This window comes from Neovison vison, chromosome 6 (assembly GCF_020171115.1).
Source record: "Neovison vison isolate M4711 chromosome 6, ASM_NN_V1, whole genome shotgun sequence".
Classification (NCBI taxonomy): domain Eukaryota; kingdom Metazoa; phylum Chordata; class Mammalia; order Carnivora; family Mustelidae; genus Neogale; species Neogale vison.
The window spans coordinates 179,973,389-179,993,927 of NC_058096.1; the positions used below are offsets into that span (position 1 = coordinate 179,973,389).

A 20,539-nucleotide genomic window follows, 5' to 3' on the forward strand; every position below is an offset into this window, starting at 1 on the left:
AGAAGTTCTTGATTTTATAATTAGGAATTACTTACTTTCCACTGGGGGTTAAAACAAAATGTTGAACAGCCATATTCTTACCAGGGGGAAAGTGATTTAGTTAAAACTTTTCATCTTAAATGCAGCCAGCACACTCAAGAGATAAATAAGGTAGGTAGACACACAATACCATTCCTTATAAAGAGGTAAAGATACATGCATTATTCTAGGCTACTTTTGCCATGCTTTATGCAGGGAAAGAAACTGTGCATCCATTAGAGGCAAGAGAGTAACAGCCTCCTCTGAACAAGAACATGAGGAAAGGCTTTCATTTTATTCACTTTCTTTAAGTTCTGTTTCCTTATGCATAAAAAGAGCCTAATAATTATGTATCTACCTTACATTGTTTTTGTGAGGGCAGAATGAAATAATCCATGCAAAGAACAGTGCCCAGTTTATAATATGCACAAAATATTTAATTATCTTTTAAAATTACTGACAATTTATTAAATTTTCCAATGTTAAATCTATACAATTTATCTGCTATTATAACACCTTGAAATTATGGTTCATATTTAGTTGTGACTTTTATTATAAACTCTAAAAAGTCACATGTAGGAGTAGACGAAAATTAATGTATGAATAAATGGATGAATCTCCCTCTGTTCAGAATGATTGGGTCTATGAGTTTTGAACATATCAGCTGGTGTCAACAGAATTGCATTGGCTTTATTATAATACAAAGAAATCAGAAATCCACTAATGACTGCAGAGCTTCTTGGTTAAATGCAAATAGAAAGAGACAGCAGCTGGCAAATCCTGGGTCAAAAAGGATTTTTACTCTGGAGAACAGAAGTCCTGATCTAGACCCTTGCCAAATACCTCAGAAGTAAAAAGTGTGTTAAATACTTATTCAGAACAAAACAATCTTTTCCAAGTGACAGTTAAGAGTATGAAAATTGTCCTAATTAAAATGCTAAAACAAAAACAAAACAACCAGATGAGGCATTCCTAATTCTTTCAGTTCTCACAGACATTGGAAGCAAGATAAGAAGAGAAGACAGTGGTCTCATCACTTCAGCAAACTTTTTCCCTTTCATTAGAGTCAGACGTGTGTCTACCTAATAATACACATGTACAAGATCACTGTCAGCTACACGTGTCCTATAATTGTAATCATCCTTCATATCATGCCTTTAAATAAGCAGTAGATAACAAATGGACTCTAAACTCAGATCTGAAGCTAACCTTTGCCATCTACCTTCTACTAGAACTCAAGCTAATTATTTAATCTCTTACAGTCTCAGTTTCCCAACCTAAAAATCAGGAACAGTATTGCATGAGAATGCATGACAACTATCTGGTCTTTAAAAGGTATTCAATAAATGAAACCAAAATTATTGCTTTCTTTGAACATGAGAGGAAGGCATGAAGTAAGAGGGGAAAAATTCATTTACTGTCTATATTCTAGAGGCATATTTAAGGGGATTCCTTACATCCATCCTAATTTACTTAAATTATCAATGGCATTTTCCATCACTGAATTGGTGAGTACTTCTTTTTCAGGGGTGTTTACTTCTTTCACAGATTTTAAAACCCAACCTGAATTTTCTGTGGGAGGTAAAGGTCACAGAGTTATTAAATTATCCATGTTTATTTCCTAACTTTCCTTTAGCTTCACTTGATATTAATTTAGTATTAACATCCAGGTTATTAAACTAATACTAAGCTAGAGATTACATTTAAATACATTTTTCAGTGGGAAGTGGGATGCATTTATCGTGCTGTCTAGCTACAAGCAAACAAATGGTCATTTGATTCTTTTATCATTATCCCAACGAATAATATCAACCACAGAGATCACTAATGGGTTTCCCCCACGCACTCAAAGTAAACAACAATACAACATGATACATAACAAGCTTTAGAGTTATTAAGAGATAATCATATCCTTGGGACTTTCACTGGGCATAATAAGTGGCACTGCTAGAATATGATTATCTCTCGATAACAAGGGTCCCTGCAGCTTTCCCAAAGTGAGAAAAAAAAGTCATTACTGTAGGGAAAATGTGTATTTATTTTACTGAAACATAAAGCTGACAATTTAAACTAATGAATAGTGGCTCTCCCTGAGATGACAGTATTACACAGTGTAGGAGGTTTCATATCAAGGTTACACAGGCACCGTCACCTTGAGGATTCTGGCTTGAAGAGCCATATTCTGGAAGACTAATTTCTGGGGTCTTGACTACAAAGTAAACAGGACTGGAAGATGCTTAAGAGCCTAGAGATCTATGCATCTATTTAAGACAGAGAGAGGACTGACAATAGCAATGGGAATGGCTTATGCTGCTTATCAGTTGTAAGGTTAGAAACGTGATGTTCTGAGCTTCACAAGTTGTCCTGATGTAACATAATTAGGGCAGCTCACTTGAGGGGCTATAGACAGATGGTCCAGTCGACATGAGGTCCCAAGACGAAAACCAGTGACATCAAAATAGGAAATGGTGGTACTTAGATTTAGAAATAGAAGAGCAGAAGAAAGAAAGGGCCACGCATCTTTCACACCACTCTCTAGGAAATGAAAAAAGTCTATTCATGAGAAAAGAGCTTTACTTAAGAGTTTAATCATCAAGGGGTGCCTGGGTGGCTCAGTCCATTAAGAGTTTAACAGTTGATTTCGACTCAGGTCATGATTTCAGGGTTGTGAGATTGAGGCCCATATTGGGCTCCACTCTACTCACCTAAAATTACTCAGAATGGTGGTAGTTTCTGATCTAACTTACAAGAAATAGACAACAGCTACTCCTCAAGTCTCTGTTTATTAATCAATAAAAAGGGTAAATTAAAACCTTCCTCAGAATTACTGAGAAAATTAAATATTGAGTTTAAAAGCACCATATAGGGACACCTGGGTGGTTCAGTGGGTTGAGTGTCCACCTTTAGCTCAGGTCATGATCTCAGGGTCCTGGGATCGAGTCCCACTTTGGGCTCCTTGCTCAGTGGAAAGCCTGCTGCTCCCCCTGCTTGTGCTCTCTCTCTCTCTGACAAATAAATAAGTGAAATCTTTAAAAAAGAAAAAAAAAAAGGAATGATCGTGTTTAAAAAAATAAAAAAAATAAAAGCACCATGTAATGATAAAATGCTCTATATTTATCTATATTTGTCTCTATATTACTGATCTTTCGAGAGATTACTTTCATTAACCTTAAAATGAGATAAGAATGCATCATTTCTCAAAGGGTCTGCAAGTGATACAACTTAATTTTATTTGTAAGAGATAATACTAGTAGAAAATACATAATAGTTATTTTGTTGTAATATTGCTTGGGAATGCAAACTTGGTATTGTGGCTCATAAGACATTATCCTACAAAAAAAAAAAATCTGAAGTTAAAATATGTGTAAAGGTATTTTAGGAGATTACAAAACAACCAGAGATTCTATTCTCAAAATCAGTGATTGTCAACTGGAGGCAATTTTTTGGCAAAGTCTGGAAACATTTTTGGTTGTACAGATTAGGGATGGGGGTGTGAGGCTGGTTTGCCACTGACACCTAGTGAATAGATGACAGGGATACTTGCTAAATATAGGGTCTGTTTTGCACTTAACTCTATTTGCACTTAACTCATAATTTGAATGATCTCCATCAGTAGGTGTTCATCCGTACAATTCAGGTCTGTGAAAAACTACTTCATCTGCCTCTACATCCTAGGGATAGAAATAGAAGATAATTCACTTCAAATTATTGAGCCCATACACAAATGTGGGATTCCTAGCCCCTTAAATTTCCATTAAGGAAAATTATCAGGTTTGGCTAAATTCAATTCTGTCTTTCCCATTGGGAAAACATAGGGGAAATGTCAAAGTGTTGGCAATGTGCAAAGCCAGAAAATGAAATTTTCCAGGGTTCACCATTATCACAAAAACTTGGAACAGCTATAATGACAACCTGTCACTCTGCATTTCTAAGACATATATTATGCCAGTGCTTGACATTCCACAACAGCCCAATATGTCACATTATGTGACATGATATAAAAATATATTGGACACTTAGAATTTGATATTTCCTATAAGTGCATGCTCTTTATCTGAGTTTCACCAATTCAGGGAAAGGAAATACCTACATTTCTGCAGAGCAAATGGAAGACAAATGAAATGATGCATAAATCACAGCAAGTAACTGTAGAATGACAGAATCCAAATATTTTCACATGGGTAATTTCATATACTCTAACAAGAAATACAGCAAAGAGTAGTGATTGAGAGTACAGAATCTGGCTTTCAAAACTCAAATCTCCATATCCTACTTAAGTAACCTTCAGCAAATTACTCACTTCCCTCCCCACCTTACTTTCTTCATGTACTAAATGAAAGTACTAATCCTATTTTCTTCTTTGGGCTATTGTGAGAATTATATACATTAACGTTGACCAAATGCTCAATACACAGTTAAGGGTATTAAATGTACTTTTTAATAAAAAGAGACACCTCTAGTTTTATATTTTTAAATAACTTTTCCCAGATACAACTGGTTCCTTTTCTTGAGCCTATTGTTCTGCACTGTCCTGTTCTCATAAGCTGCACTGGACTTCATTCCCAGAGACCACTGTGTAACTGTTCAATTTGTTGAGCGGGAATTAAATACACAGTGCATACCTGTATGCAATAAAGGACATAATGGAGTGCAGGGTAACGGAAACAATGTCTGAAGGTCTAATGGGCTTTCAGTCTGGTTCCTCAAAGGCAGAAAATATGTTCATGGCCATAAATGACATCTACAAACAGATATCCCTTGTTTATTGAAAGTTCATATCATGCTAATTCACTATTGGGAAAGACCTACATTAGCAGAGTACATGAATCTGAAGAGGATTTTCATTTTTATTAAAAAAAAAAAAAAGACAGCAAAAAGCACAAATAGTGTTCAGTGTTCATTCTGTATTATGTAGTTATAAAGGCAGTGCACACACTGAACACACCACCAAGCTCATTCCCAGGAACTACACTCCGCATCAAGCCATGGCAGTTTTGACACAGAACTGTGTCTAAAAGCATTTGTGCTTTACTTTGATTTATTTTGGGCAATTTTTTTAAAGTTTGATTTGTCAGAGAGAGAGAGAGAGCACGCACAAGGAGGGGGAGCAGGCGGCAGAGGAAGAGGGAGAAGCAGGCTCCCTATGGAGCAGGAAGGCTGATGCAGGGCTCGATCCAAGGACCCCAAGATCATGACCTGAGCCAAAGGTAGACACAGGAATCCCTATTTTGGTCATCTTAAAAAGATGTGTCCCAAGCTATTGGAAAAGTCTGAGAGAGGTTATTTTTGGGGACTGAGAAGGTTCAAAAATTTCTATATAAACTACTGGTAATTGTTTTTTGCCTTATGCCATTAGGGCTATGAAAGCTTTCACAGAAACACTCTACTTTCAGAAAGCAGGGGAAACTCATAATGGAAACTGTGGTAAGGGCTCTGAAGTGCAATTTCAATTCAAAAAATAGTGATCAAAGGGTCACAGTTTTCAGAAATGTGGTCCTAGAACTTCTGGTGGTACATATTATTATTTTTATTTTCTGAATATTTAAAATCTATGTGTACTTATGTTGTATAAATATATATTTTTGCATTTATTTTCCACTTATATCACATTTTCTTCTATTTCTATTATTGATATAATTGTACATATGAATGTTCTTCATATGTATAATTACTTAAAAATTCACTAGATTTATAAAAAATGGTAAATAGAAAATATGTACCAATGTTAAGAAATATGATCATAATATATAAATGTCCAGAATTGGTAGAGAACTGATATATAAAAAGCGAAAATCTGTATGAATAGTTAGGTCTAAGAGTCCAGAATTTGGGGGGAGGGCAGTTTACAAACATCACTCTTACTTTTTACTAGAAACATCTATTTATTCTGGTCCTTTGGAGGAGGATTACTAGTTCCCACCACCATAGTTGAGAACATGCAGCCTTTCCAGATCCAATACTGTATCATGCTTTTCTTTAAAGAGAGAAGTCCTCATTACATAGTGACACATTTTGGAAGGGAAACACAACACAATCTAAAATACAAAGCATGACTTGATTTTCTTCCCCAAGGAGGAAGAGACCGGCTGATGTAAAAAAGTCAAGTGCCTCCTGAACAAATGGCCACTGAACCTGAGAACAAATCTGAAAGGTCAGTATGTGTTTACATTATCATTGAATATTTTTCTATTACCATGAAGAATGAAATAGCAACGAAACAGCATAAAGGAGATGAAAGAAATAATATTTTACAACTTACGGAATTGAACTACACACACAATAATTTCCAGGATTGATTTCCTGTCTACTTTTGAAGCAAATAGCCATCAATTTGGAAATCCATGCACAAGTATGTGAAGAATGTAAACATTTCCTACTCAGCGGGAAATTTCTTTAGCTTTCTAGAAAGAAATTTAATGCTTTACACACACACACACACATACACACACTTATACTGAGGATTGCATAATTCATATCAACTTGAAATTTCCCTAGTTCACTATAAATCAGTTATGGCTTAACTGAACTCCAGGGTAGGCACTGCGACATTTGAAACACTTCAAAAAGTCATATTGGTGTCCTACACATTCATAGGTAGAAAACTATTCTGTATATAGTCCAAATCCAAGAAAGTATGGTGAATTGGTAAGAAATGGCCACTCAGGGCGCCTGGGTGGCTCAGTGGGTTAGGCCATTGCCTTCGGCTCGGGTCATGATCTCAGGGTCCTGGGATCGAGTCCCGCATCAGGCTCTCTGCTCAGCAGGGAGCCTGCTTCCCTCTCTCTCTCTCTCTCTCTGCTTGCCTCTCTGCCTACTTGTGATCTCTCTCTGTCAAGTGAATAAATAAAATCTTAAAAAAAAAAAAAAAAAGAAAGAAAGAAATGGCCACTGAGAGAAATGTCAGTTCAACCCTAACTACCGCATTTATTCCTTTCTGACCAGAAGAAAAGCATTCTCTCTTAGCTTCAAACTCTAAATTTATAAAATGGAGACCAGGATACCTTTATTGCCCAGAGCCAAGCACTTAGTACTAGTTCAAAAACGGTGGCAGCCACTTCTATTCTTGCTTCAACTGAAACCTCACTGCTTCATTCTCTCCACATAATGGAATAAGTCACCTGATGAAAGAGTTGTCAGACTAAAGTTATAGAAATTACTGCTCAATTTCTCCTCATAGTGGGTATAAGCAAAAGTAGATTTCCTTAACGATTTGCTTAATTCCCTAAAATAAATATTTCTTTTCACCCTGAACCATTATAATTTTAACACACACACACACACACACACACACACACACATATATGCACACATAAAATTAGCTCAAACACCATAGGAAATGTTTCACATTTCTTTCTTTTTTTCTTTTTTTTTCCACATTTCTTGATAGTACACTTCTGTTAGGAAAAAAATAACACTTCTAACTATGCATTTTTAGTTCTAAAGTATACAAATGTATTGTATGTTATTTAATTATACACATAACTAAATATAAGCAATTATTTAAGATGATATAAAATACTTAAGTTCTCATCTGTCCCCCAATCTTAAATGGATATACTTGGCTATGTCTCAGCATTTATCTCACCATCAGTAAGTCACTTTTTGTAAAGAAACACCTAAATACAGGAAAAACTGAAAACTTCCAATTTTGGTCTTTTTAGAGTAATGAGTATTTCTTATTTTAACCTTGTATACTACTGTAAAACTTAAAAAAAAATGAAGAAACTGATTTCAGGCATTGGGCAACAGACAGCACAAAGCTGTGATCATTTAGAGAAAGGACACACATGAGATAAGCTCCTAGTTTATCCCAACTTTATTTCTGTGGGCACTTTCCAGACCACAGGAAATGGAAGTGAAGCCCAAACTGAGAGCAGTGGTTTCACTGGGTAAAACAAAGATTAGAGTTCAGGGCTATCTGCAGTTTGGACTTTACAGGGTAAGATAATAAAAAGGAGGGTGCTGTCCAAAGAATGATCTATACACCTCTGCATAGAGGTCCACTTGAGTCATTGGCTGAACACTAAATAGTAGGGCCCAGAGGAGTTTCTTAAGGCCTGGCAGAGAATGGCCACTAATGGAATTGAGAACAGATTCTATGGCTCTCCCAGGGCTGGAGATGTTGGAGTTCCAAAGGCTACAGTGGAAAATACTTTGTGAACACTCCACGTATTCAATGGAGGCCATAAAAAGGTACATCCTTAAATTTTTGAGACAGAATGGGGGTCTACTGATATTTACCATTTTAAAATTTAAAAATGAAACTTTGTAAAATACTTATTCATTTAACAATGACAATAAATCCAATACACATTAAGATAAATAGCACATCTTATAGGGAAAAAGTGCATTATCTGAAACAAAAAAATAGAGATAAGCGTACACGTTTTACACATTTGCAAATTGTTTAAAGGTTTGGCTCAGGGGCTCCTGGGTGGCTCAGTTGGTTAAGCATCTGTCTTAGGCTCAGGTCATGATCCCAGAGTCCTGAGAATCGAGCCCTCCATAGGGTTTGCTGTTCAGTGGGGAGTCTGCTTCTCATTCTCTCTCTACCTCCGTGCTCTCTCTCCCTCTCAAATAAATAAATAAAATCTTAAAAAAAAAAAAAAAAGGTTTGACTCAATAGAAGATAATTTGATCCCTCTATTTGTCTCTATGTTTAGTCTTACATGATATCACATGTCATATAGCCTCTGGAAAAGTCCACTGAACACTTGTAAGAAACTGAGACAAAGACAAATCTCAGTATTCTGAAAAAAAGCTTCAAAATGCTGATCACCTAAAAATCTTAGTCACCTCCTCAGGGTTCCCTGAACCAGACTCTAAGAATACTAACAGGATACCTTGGAAATAGAAAGGATACCTCTGAGAGATTAAAAGAGTTGGAAAATATATGTGAGCACAATTTGGGAAAAGATTTTTATAAAGAAAGCTCAGCACAGGGGCGCCTGGGTGGCTCAGTGGGTTAAAGCCTCTGCTTTCGGCTCTGGTCATGATCCCGGGGTCTTGGGATCGAGTTCCGCATCGGGCTCTCTGCTCAGCGGGGAACCTGCTTCTCCTCTCTCTCTGTCTGCCTCTCTGCCTGCTTGTGATCTCTGTCAAATAAATAAATAAAATCTTTAAAAAAAAAAAAAAGAAAGAAAGCTCAGCATAATTTTCTTTTCAAAGGATCTCTGATTTGTAAGAGAATCATTCCTTGTGATTCTGTTTTCAGACCTGCAGAATTGGTGGAGGAGGGAAGAGTAGAGAGGGATTCAATGATCTAGGCTGGTCAAACCCACTATAAAAGTGCCTGAATCAAGAGAATACTTAGCTGCAAGCAGACCCAAATGCATATTTCCTGAGTTTTAATCTGCAGACTCAGGAAAGGTGGATCCTCTACTTTTGGGGGTATCCTCAAGGTTCTCAGGAGCTACCTATCTCTGTCCCACCAAAATATCAAGAAAAGTCAAGGTTAAAGAGAAACAGCTCAATGAGAGTACAGTTGAAACCTCTGGACACAACACTGCCTAAGGTAAATCCCTGGATTTGTCAAATATACAGTTAAAAGTGACAAAAAAGGGTCTTGATAGTACCAGGAAAAAAAAAAAAAAAAAAAACACATTCCTGCTGCATATAAAGAAACCCATACCTTAAGTTACCCTCTTAGGCTTTTGACTAACCAGAAAGCAGCATAATTTTCATTAAGTTCATGCCTCACAGAACACAAACAGGTTGTTCAGTGTAAAATAGAGGAGTTTCTCTCTGCCTTAAAAGAAGCAATGCTGGGTGGCTTGGTCAGTGGAGCATGTGGATCTTGATATCAGGGTTGTGAATTTGAGCTTCATGTTAGGCATAGAGCTTACTTAAGAAAAACAAAATCTTAAAAAAAAAAAAAAAAAAGGAAGCAATGTCACGGGAAAAATACTGCAGCCACATTGTCTATTTTCTCCATCATTCCTCTCCTCTCACCCCACATTCTACTCTGAAAACCTAAGCTGTCTGAGCCAGACCAAAGCCATGATCCTGGAATTTCATACCATACTCTAGACAATGCTTCTCAGCTGGGAGTAGTTATGCCACTCCCATACTGGAGGATACTTTGCTGTACCTGGAGACATTATTTTACTCACAGTGTGTGTGTTACTGGTATCTAGAGACCAGGGATGTGGCTAAATGTCCTACATTGAACAGAATAGGTTCCATAACAAAGGGTTATCCACTCCAAAATGTCCATAGCACTGAGACTAAAAAGTACATCGCAATAAAATAATCTTGGTTTAGGAATTATTTTCCACCATTATCACCCTCTGCCCATCAGCATAAACACAAAGCCACCTGCAGGAAGCAGCACAGTGCCAACACTGGCTGCCTAACTTACTTACAACAAACCCAACACCATTGCGCTGTGGCAGGACTTCCCTTCTCAGTCAAGCATGCTTTAGTCCCAGTGCAGTGGGCCCATTCCCCCAGAAGACCAGCACAACCTCTACCACACCACTTCTTCAATCAGAGAGTGATGCAGGGCCTCTGTTCTAGTAGAGTTGGTATCAGGTCTCATTTCACAAGCAGACCAGAGCACATATATTTAAAATTTGCCACATTCACACCAGGACCAAACACTGCCCAGAGCAGGAAAGCCTCTGCAAATGGCCTAAAGGAAAGAGACTCCAAAACACAACAGCAGAGTGCACGCAGCACACACCAGGGACACTCCCTGAAGCACATATAGGCCATAGGAACTGTATGACCTCTTCTTCATAAGGCCATTACTTTCAGAAACAGGAGACTTAAGAAACAGAAGAAAGCAAAGACAATGTGCTAAGACAGAGGAATTTATTCCAAATGAAAGAATTTATCTCAAATAAATTTATCCAAATGAAAGAACAAGACAAGGCCACAGCCGAGATCTAAGCAAAACAGGTAAAAATAGCATGACTGATGGAGAATATAATGCAATAAACCTGAGGATACTCACTAGGCTTGAGAAAAAAATTTTTAAAAATCAACGACACTCTTACCAGAGTTAAAGAGTTAAAATAGAATCAGTCAAAGATGAAGAGTGCAATAACTAACATTGGAAACAGCTTCATGTAATGAAGAATTAGTATAAGTAGTAGAATGAATTAGTGACCTAGAAGACAAAATGATGGAAAATACTGAAGCTTAACAAAAGAGATAAAGAATTATGCAACACAAGTATAGACTTAGGGAACTCAGTGATTCCATCAAGCATAATAACATTTGCATTACAGGAATCCCAGAAGAAGAGAAAAGGGGCCAGAAAATTTATTGGAAGAAATGACAGCTGAAAAGTTCCCTTATCTGGGGAAGAAAATAGACATCTAGATTCAGGAGGCAAAAAGAACTCCTATAAAAATCAACAAAAGCAGGCAAACACCAAGACATATTGTAACTAAGTTTGCAAAATATAGCAATAAAGAAAAAAATCTTAAAAGTGGTTAGACAAAAGAAGTCTGTAACTTACAAGGGAACACCCATAAGGCTAGCTGGAGATTTTGCAACAGAAAATTGGCAAGCCAGAATGGAGTGGCACGATATTTTCAATGGCCTGATTGGGAAAAATCTGCAGCCAAGAATACTCTATCCAGAAAAATTATCATTTAGAATAGAAGGAGAGATAAAGAGTTTCCCAGACAAACAAAAACTAAAGGAGTTCAGGACCACTAAACCAGCCCTGCAAGATATATTAAAGGGGACTCTTTGAGTGCAAAGGAGAGACCAAAAGTGACAAGGGTAAGAAAGAATCAGAGAAAATCTCCAAAAGCAATGAAAAACAAATAATGAAATGACAATAAATTCATATTTATCAATAATTACTTTGAATATAAATGGGATAAATGGTTCAATCAAAAGACGTATGTTATTAGAATGGGTAACAAAACTAGACACATCTATATTTGACTTTAAAGAGACTCAGGTTAGACAACAGCCGATTGAAAGTGAGGAGGTAGAGGACCATTTATCACACAAATGGATGTCAAAAGAAAGTTGGAGTAGCAATACTTATATCAGACAAACTATACCTTAAAATAAAAACCATAAAAAGAGACAAAGAAGAGCACTATATAATCATAAAGAGGCCAATTCGGTAAGAAGATCTAACAATAGAAAATATTTCTGCACCAAATATGGGAGTATGCAAATATAGAAGACAATTAAAAACAAAAATATAATTAAACTAAAGGATAATAACAGAATAATGTTAGGGAACTTTAACACACAACTCCAATCAATGGACAGATCATCTAAACATAAAATCAATAAACATAAAAACAATGGCTTTGAATATCACACTGAATTTAAAAGATGGACTCAAAAGATATATTAAGAACCTTCCATCCTAAAACTAAATACACATTCTTTTCAAATGCACAAGGAACACTCTTCAGCATATATCACATATTAGTTCACAAAACATATCTCAACAAATACAAAAAGTTTGAAATCACACCATATACTCTTTCTGATCACAGTGCTATGAAAACAGAGGTCAACTGCAAGAAAAAAAAAAATTTTAAAGACCACAAACACAGGGCAGTTAAACAACATGTTACTATTTTATATGTTGAATGGGTCAACCAGGAAATCAAGGAAGAAATAAAAATATACTTGGAAACAAATACTAATGAAAACACAATGGTCCAAAACCTTTGGGATGCAGCAAAAAGTGGTCATAGGAGGGAAGTATATAGCGCACCTGGGTGGCTGTTAAATGTCTGCCTTCAGGTCAGGTCATGATACCTGGGGTCCTGCACTGGTGAGTCTGCTTCTCCCCTTCCTTCCAGCCCTTTCTCTGCTCATGCTCTTTCTTTCTCTCTCTCTCAAAACAAATAAAATCTTTAAAGGGGCGGGGGATGCCTGGGTGGCTCAGCTGGTTAAGCACCTGCCTTCAACTCAGATCATGATCCTGGGGTCCTGGGATTGAGTCCTGCACTGGGCTCCCTGCTCTGCAAATAATCTGTTTCTCCCTCTGCCACTCCCCCAATTTGTTCTCTCAATCTCTCTCTTTCTCTCTCAAATAAATAAATAAAATCTTAGAGAGAGAGAGAAAGAAAGAGAGAGAGAGAGAAGGAAGTATATAGCAATTCAGGCCTACCTAAGGAAGCAGGAAAAAATCTCAAATATCTTAACCTTACACCTAAAGAAGCTAGAAAAAGAACAACAAAAGAAACCTAAAGCCAGCAAAATAAGGGAAATAAATAATAGAGATTAGAGCAAGAATAAGTAATATAAAAACTAGAAAAACAATAGATCAATGAAACCAGGAGATAGTTCTTTGAAAAGAATCAATAAAATTGATAAACCTATAACCAGACTCATCAAACAAAACAGAACAAAACAAAACAAAAACAAAAACAACCCACCCAAAACCTAAATAAATAAAATCAAAACTGAGAAAGGACAAATAACAACCAATACACAAAAATACACAATTATAGGAGAATGTTATAAAAAACTATATGCCAATAAATTGGACAACCTGAAGCAATGTAAGGTAAGTTTCTAGAAACATACAAACTACCAAAACTGAAACAGGAATAGAAAACTTGAACAGACTAATAACCAACAAAAATTTAATCAGTAATCAAAAACTCCCAGCAAACAAAAGTCTTAGGCCAGATGGCCTCACAGGATAATCCTATCAGACATTTAAAGAAGAATACCTATTCATCTCAAACAATTCAAAAAGTAGAAAATGATGGAAAACTTCCAAATTACCCTGTTGTCCTAGCAACAGCAATAAGACAACAAAGAAATAAAAGGCATCCAAATTGGCAAGGAATAATTAAAATCTCATTATTTGATGACACTCTATAGGAAACCCAGAAGATGCCACAAAAAAAAAAAAAAAAAAAAAAAAAGTGTCAGAACTGATACACGAATACAGTAAAGTCTCAGGATACAAAGTCAATGTAGAGAAAATCTGTTGCATTTCTAGGCAGCAATAATGAAGCACCAGAAAGAGAAATTAAGGAATCAATCACGCTTATAATTCCACCAAATCAGTAAGATACCTAGGAATAAACTTAAGCAAAGAGGTGAAAGATTTGTACTCTGAAAAGTACTAAACCCCGATGAAAGAAATTGAAGATAACTCAAAGAGATGGAAATAGATCCATTCTCATGGACTGGAAGAACAAATATTGTTAAAATGTCTATATCACCTAAAGCAATCTGCACATTTAATGCAATCTCTCTGAAAATACCACCAGCACTTTTCAGAGCCAGAATAAACTTGAAATTTGTATGGAACCAAAGAGGACCCTGAATAGCTAAAGCAGTCGGGGTGAGTGGGGGAGAGAGGGTGGGAAGCAAAGCTAAAGGCATCACAGTTACAGCCTTCAAGTTATATTACGAACTGTAGTGATCAGAACAGTATAGTACTGACACAAAAATAGACACATAGACCAATGGAACAGAAAAAAAAGCCTAGAAATAAACCCACAATTATATGGTCAATTAATCCCCCAAAAGCAGCAAAGAATATCCAGTGGGAAAAGACATTGTCTTCAATAAATGGTGGGGGATAGCTGAGTAATTACATGCAAAAGAAGAAACCAGATCTTTTTAACAACAAAAACAAAAATAAATTCAAACTGGATTAAAGATCTAAAAGTGAGACCTGAAACCATAAAAATCCTAGAGAAGAGCAATCAGAGCTTCCAGACGTGCCTCTCTCCCGGTTTCCTGGAGTTCCCTCGCAGCATGGCCCCCAAACGACAGTCTTCACTCCCGCCTCAAACGAAGAAACCGAGACAGCCTCCTGCCTCCAAGCCAGGGCAAACATCAACATCTCAGCACTTGCATAAAGGAGAAAAAGAACAGCAAGAAGCAATTGAACATATTGATGAAGTACAAAATGAAATAGACAGACTTAATGAACAAGCCAGTGAGGAGATTTTGAAAGAACAGAAATATAACAAACTCCGCCAACCATTTTTTCAGAAGAGGTCGGAATTGATCGCCAAAATCCCCAATTTTTGGGTAACAACATTTGTCAACCATCCACAAGTGTCTGCACTGCTTGGGGAGGAGGATGAAGAGGCGCTGCATTATTTGACAAGAGTTGAAGTGACAGAATTTGAAGATATTAAATCAGGTTACAGAATAGATTTTTATTTTGATGAAAACCCTTACTTCGAAAATAAATTTCTCTCCAAAGAATCTCATCTGAATGGGAGTGGTGATCCATCTTCAAAGTCCACTGAAATCAAATGGAAATCTGGAAAGGATTTGACGAAACGTTCAAGTCAAACACAGAATAAAGCCAGCAGGAAGAGACAGCATGAGGAACCAGAGAGCTTCTTCACCTGGTTTACTGACCATTCTGATGCAGGTGCAGATGAGTTAGGAGAAGTCATCAAAGATGATATTTGGCCAAATCCATTACAGTACTACTTGGTTCCCGATATGGATGACGAAGAAGGGGAAGGAGAAGAGGATGATGATGATGAAGAAGAAGAAGAAGGATTGGAAGATATTGATGAAGAAGGAGATGAGGATGAAGGTGAAGAAGATGAAGATGATGATGAGGGGGAGGAAGGAGAGGAGAATGAAGGAAAAGATGACTAATGGAACACTGATGGATTCCAAACTTCCTTTTTTAATTTTCTTCAGTCCCTGGGAGCAAGTTGCCGTCTTTTTTTTTCCTTTTTCTTTTTCTTTTCTCCTCTCGTGCTCATTCGCCCTGTTTTTTGAAGTCTCCTTTTTCTCTCCCTTTATACCATGGTTCTCAGCTTATTTTGGGGGGAAATACCTTGAGCAGAATACAGTGGGAAAAGAATCTCTACCCCTTTTTGTTCCAAATTCATTTTTGTCCCTTCCTGTCTCGACAAAAACAAAAACTTTATGGAATCAACACCACCGTGCTCTGTGGGAAAAAAGAAAAACCTTCTGCTCCCTTAGCTCTGCTGGAAGCTGGAGGGTGCTAGGCCCCTGTGTAGTAGTGCATAGAATTCTAGCTTTTTTCCTCCTTTCTCTGTCTATTGGGCTCAGAGATTACACTGTGTCTCTATGTGAATGTGGACAGTTAGCATTTACCAACATGTACCTGTCTACTTTCTCTTGTTTAAAAAAAAGAAAAAAAAAACTTAAAAAAATGGGGTTATAGAAGGTCAGCAAAGGGTGGGTTTGAGATGTTTGGGTGGGTTAAGTGGACATTTTGACAACATGGCTTCTCCTTTGGCATGTTTAATTGTGATGTTTACTGGACATCCTTGCAGTTTAAGATGACACTTTTAAAATAAAACTCTCTCCTAATGATGACTTGAGCCCTGCCACTCGATGGGAGAATCAGCAGAACTTGGGAGGATCTTATTTGGAATTGACATTCTCTATTGTAATTTTGTTCCTGTTTATTTTTCAAATTTTCTTTTTGTTTCACTGGAAAGGAAAGATGATGCTCAGTTTTAAACGTTAGAAGTGTACAAGTTGCTTTGTTACAATAAAACTAAATGTGTACACACACACAAAAAAAAATCCTAGAGAAGAACATGGCAGCAATCTCTTCAAAATAGGCCATACACACCTCTTTCTAGATATGTCTCCTGAAGCAAGGGAAACAAAAGCAAAAATAAAAAACTGGTACTACATAAAAATAGAAAGCTTCTACACAATGAAGGAAACAATCAGCAAAACTAAAAGGCAGCCTGCAGAATGAGAAATAATATTTGCTAATGACAAATCCAATAAAGGTTTAGTACCCAAAATATATAAAGAAATGGTACAACTCATACCTAAAAATGAAATAATTCAATTAAAAATAGGCAGAAGACATGAATAGGCATTTTTTTCAAAGAAGATATACAGATGGCCAACAGAAACATGAAAAAATACTTAACATCAATGATCATCAGAGAAACACAAATTGAAACTACAGTGAGATATCATCTCACACCTGTCAGGATGGCTAAAATTAACAATAGAAGAAACAACGGGTATTAGCGAGAATATGGAGAAAGAGGAGCCCTCTTAGGGCACTGGAGGGAAGGCACACTGGTGCAGTCACTCTGGAAAACAGTATGAAGGTCCCTCAACAAGTTAAAAAATAGAACTATCCTATGATGCAGCAATTCCACTACTAGGAATTTACTCAAAAAATACAAAAGTACTGGGACGCCAGAGTGGCTGTCGGTTAAGCATCTGCCTTGAGCTCAGGTCATGATCCCATTGTCCGGGGATCAAGTCCTACATCCGGCTCCTTGATCAGCAGGGAGCCTGCTTCTCCCTCTGCCTGCTGCTTCTCTTGCTTGTGCGCTCGCTCGCTCTCTCTCTCTCTCTCTGACAAAATACAAAAATAATAAGTCAAAGAGTTACATACATTGTGATATTTACAGCAGCATCATCTAGAATAACCAAATTATGGAAACAGGCCAAGTGTTCAGTGTCTAGTGACTGATGAATGGATAAAGAAGAGGTGATACATATACAGACACACACACAATGGAATATTTCTCATCCATAAAAATGAATGAAATCTAGCCATTTGCAAGGACATGGATGGAGCTAGAGAGTATTATGCTAAGCAAAATAAGTCAGTTAGAGAAAGACAAATACCATGTGATTTCACGCATATGTAGAATTTGAGGAACAAAACATATGAGCAAAAGGGAAAAACAGAGAGAGAGAGAGAGGGACAAACCAAGAAACAGAATCTTAACTACAAAGAACAAACTGATCATTACCAGAGGGGAGAGCAGTGGGGATAGGTTAAACAGGTGATAAGGATCAAATAATACACTTGTGATTAGCACCAGGTGTTGTATGGAAGTGCTGAATCACTGTATTGTACACCTGAAACTAGTATTACACTGTATGTTAACTAACTGGAATTTCAATAAAAACTTAAAAATAATCATTTTCCATTTTCATAGGGTAGCACTCTCTGGATTGCCAATGTACTACTTAGGTTTCCGAAAACACTCAGGCAATATTATAAGCCCAACACAAAACTTTAATATTTCCCAAAGCTGCTTATATTAATATTGTATTATTCACACTTGAAAGTAATTTAATTTGAGTCAAAGCACTAAAGTAGCCCACTTGAGAGTATACACAGATACATGAGCATGTACTTGCTTGCTTATTCAAATCAGAATTGTAATGCCATAGCTGCTTTGACCACAGTGTACCAGAAGAAAGAAAAGGGGGTAAAAAGAGCAAAGAAAGGAAAAGAAAGAGGGAAGGAAGGAAGGAGGGGAAAAGAGGGAGGGAGGGAGGGAGGAAGAAAATCAAACAATCAAAGAACCTTAATTTAATGGGTGGACTATTTGTTTAGCTCCAAAACATGTTCATTTGATTTGAGGCACACCCTGACTGCAAAAAGAGTAAGTAATGATTTCAACCTAGGAGCTCTGAGAGAAGAAAAAGAGACATCTAAATGTCTCTGTGCACAGAATAAAAAGAACTTAAAGCAGAATGCAAAATGGCACTTTATGGAATTGACCTGAGGTTTCATTGACCAGGTTCCATGAATCTCCATGAGGACATGGCATGCATGTAAAGACATTCACCCATATTCAAGCTTTCATTCACTTCCCCTTTCCTGTCTGACTTTCTCTCCCCTTGCCATTTACAGTCTGTGCTCCAGAGACAACCTAATGGGGCTTGATTTTGTTACCTCGGCCAGCATTCCTATAGGAGACTTCATCCTGTAATCCTCATCTTTCCAGTGGTGCATGTCTATGAAATTAAAATGGAAGAGATTGATTCCTCAGGTATGTGCTTGCTGTTATTGACAGTCATTCCAGATCAGTCCCTTCGAGGCAAACAGCTCTTGCACGAAAAATACCTTTGCTTATCATAAGCTGAGGCTCTGTGCCACTGAGATGGCAATTTTGGACCCATATGGCAGCAGCCAGAGATGAGCTAGGGTGCTCAGGAGAGTGAACTTAAGCAATCCTATGGTCTTCCATTAATCTGAAATCCATTAATCTGAAAGTTCCAATTTTTCTCCATTTTAAAGCTCTCATCCCATTACAATACTTCATAATATGCAACTAGTTACTCAGTAAAAGAAAGACGTTGCTGGCAGCATATTGCAGACAATTAGAGTTTTAGTATTTCAAATTCTAAATTTTAGTTCCATTTAAAAATTTTATAGTATATTTTCTGGGGCGCCTGGGTGGCTCAGTGGGTTGGGCCGCTGCCTTCGGCTCAGGTCATGATCTCGGGGTCCTGGAATCGAGTCCCACATCGGGCTCTCTGCTCTGCAGGGAGCCTGCTTCCTCCTCTCCCTCTCTCTGCCTGCCTGTCTGCCTGCTTGTGATCTCTGTCTGTCAAATAAATTAAAAAAAAAATTTATAGTATATTTTCATTGTGGTAAAATATATTTAAAGTAAAATTTAACATTTCAACTATTTTTAAATGTACAATTCAGCAGCTTATGTACACAATTTTGTGCAAACATCACCACCATCCAACTCCAGGACTTTTTTTTATCATTCCCAACACAAATGCTACACTCATTAAAAAATAACTCTCCACTCCCTGGTAACCTCTATTCTGTTTTCTGTTGTTATGAATTTGATTATTCTAAGTACCTATTAAAAGCAGAATTTTATATTAGTGCTTGTCCTTATGTGTACGGCTTATTTCACTAGATTTTTAAGGTTCACCCATGTTTCAGCACATATCAGAATTTCACTCCTTTTTAAGGCTTAATAATATGTCATTATATGTTTACATTGTATTTCGTTTATTCATCTATTGGTGAGCACATAGGTTGTTAGCACTGTTTGGCTATTGTGAGTAATGCTGCTATGAATACTACTATACAAGTATTTGAGTCCCTGCTTTCGATTTACAACTTGAATCATTTTTTTGCTCATTTAAAAACACTGCCTGAAAGCCATACAAAACAAATCAGGACAAGAGTTGGTAATACTCTTTCTTTCCTCCCAAAGTACATTGTCCCTACTACAGATCATGAACATGGATTTTATATAAACCACTATGACTCTATTTCAAAGTAGCTCCCTGTCTTGAAGTTAAAATCAAGGTCAAACCATGTCACTATGTATCATAAGACCCATCTCTCTATTACAACACAAACAGCCAGGTGATAGACTAGAATAAGACTTAAATAATTCTGAAGTTAATGTGACCAGGAACATCCTTCTTATCAAAGTCAATGCATTACTTCACTGGTTTCACAAATGGAAAACTGAGATATTACATTGCATAGAACCAGTACTAGAGAAACTAGCTCTGATGAGGCTAAGTAAAGAAAAAGAGACTATGTAATGTTGATGTGAACAAAAAGTAACAAAATAGTGGTACTGCGAACAGGTTAAAAATTATAATTGCATGCCAAAAAGTAAAATTCTGTAAACCTTATTTTAATAGAGCTCTTCTCATTTAAACAATTGCAGACTCCACACTTTTTAGATGTTTACGGAGTCTCAGTCACACTGGGAAGATTACTAAACTCTCGTGGCAGTTCTGTGAAAACAGGTTATTATTTCCATGTAAAGCTAAAGAAACTAAGAGTTTTAAATAACTCTCATAGGGGTACACT

General features: G+C 36.9%; 2 protein-coding genes across 2 annotated transcripts in view; one reads left to right on the top strand and one right to left on the bottom strand.

Annotated features, from left to right (window-relative positions):
- CNTN4 (contactin 4) overlaps window positions 1-20,539 on the bottom strand; it is a 952,026-nt gene that overhangs the window by 719,464 nt on the left and 212,023 nt on the right. The window lies entirely within an intron of this gene.
- LOC122909260 (protein SET-like) lies at window positions 14,713-15,972 on the top strand. The gene has a single exon (XM_044253136.1). It carries the CDS (start codon window positions 14,728-14,730, stop codon window positions 15,592-15,594), a length of 867 nt encoding a protein of 288 aa, XP_044109071.1. The 5' UTR covers window positions 14,713-14,727; the 3' UTR covers window positions 15,595-15,972.